At 25.9% G+C, this 1,002-nt stretch overlaps 1 protein-coding gene across 1 annotated transcript; it reads left to right on the top strand.

The window, feature by feature from the left end:
- Nucleotides 1-6: 6 nt before the first annotated feature.
- Nucleotides 7-738, top strand: LOC111026582 (microcephalin-like). The gene is made up of 3 exons (XM_022304685.1): nt 7-67; nt 217-294; nt 376-738. The coding sequence occupies exons 1-3, from the start codon at nt 32-34 to the stop codon at nt 667-669; spliced, it is 408 nt and encodes a 135-aa protein (XP_022160377.1). The 5' UTR covers nt 7-31; the 3' UTR covers nt 670-738.
- Nucleotides 739-1,002: the final 264 nt, after the last annotated feature.

Genomic DNA, 1,002 nt, shown 5'->3' on the forward strand with positions numbered 1-1,002 from the left:
ATCTAATCAATCATTAGATATTGTATTTGCGATGGCTCATGGCTGTTACATTGTTTCTGAAGATTGGGTAAGACGCTTACAAAGACTAATTTAATAACTTGCCATTTATAACATTACAGTTTTATTTATTTAATTCAAAATATATTTGACCTATTACATTTTTATAATTTTGTGTATAACATAAATGAAAAAATATAATATTATTTTATTATTAAGGTACTCAAATCATACGCAATTGGAAGATGGCTATCTCATCAAAAATACATGATTCCTGAATTGTCTGAACCTGTCAAAGTAAAAATGCTTGATTCACTTTTATTTTATTTATTTATGAATGTTTGAATAAATATTTACAAAAATGTTTTTTTTTTTAAGGATTTTCAAATACGACGGCATAGAGAATCTGGTTCTAAATTGAAATTTAATATATTTGATAAAGATGGTCAGATATATGTATCTAATAGCTGTGAATCACCAGCCGAACTCTTGAGACAGTTGGTGCATGCTTGTGGTGGCCATTGCACAAGTGAGGAATCTAAAGCAGATATAGTGATTGGCACTACAATACAATTCAGACATAATACTCATGAAAAATGGATTTTTGACTGTATAACCCAGGGGATATTGCTAAATAAATATCAGTATACCTATGTTAATTCTAGTGAATAATGATATTGTGACCTGTAACCTAAAATAATTTTTTTATAAATCTATGTATATTAACTTTTATACATAACATTTTTATTTCTTTTAACCAATATTTATATGTATGAATTAATTTTTTTTCTTTTTATATTACATTAAAATGTATAATATCAATAAAAATATAGTATTATAGTTAAATGATAAAATGTGCTTATTAGTACTTGTGAACATAAAGTCTTTGGTCTGAATCGTTTTTCATATTATGCAATGACTTATCATTGAATTCAAGTTTAACTTATACATTACAGTGATTTTCTCCTCAATGACAAAGCATGGGTATACACTCTGTACTTACTA

This window comes from Myzus persicae, unplaced genomic scaffold (assembly GCF_001856785.1).
Source record: "Myzus persicae strain clone G006 unplaced genomic scaffold, MPER_G0061.0, whole genome shotgun sequence".
In the NCBI taxonomy this organism is placed as follows: Eukaryota; Metazoa; Arthropoda; class Insecta; order Hemiptera; family Aphididae; genus Myzus; species Myzus persicae.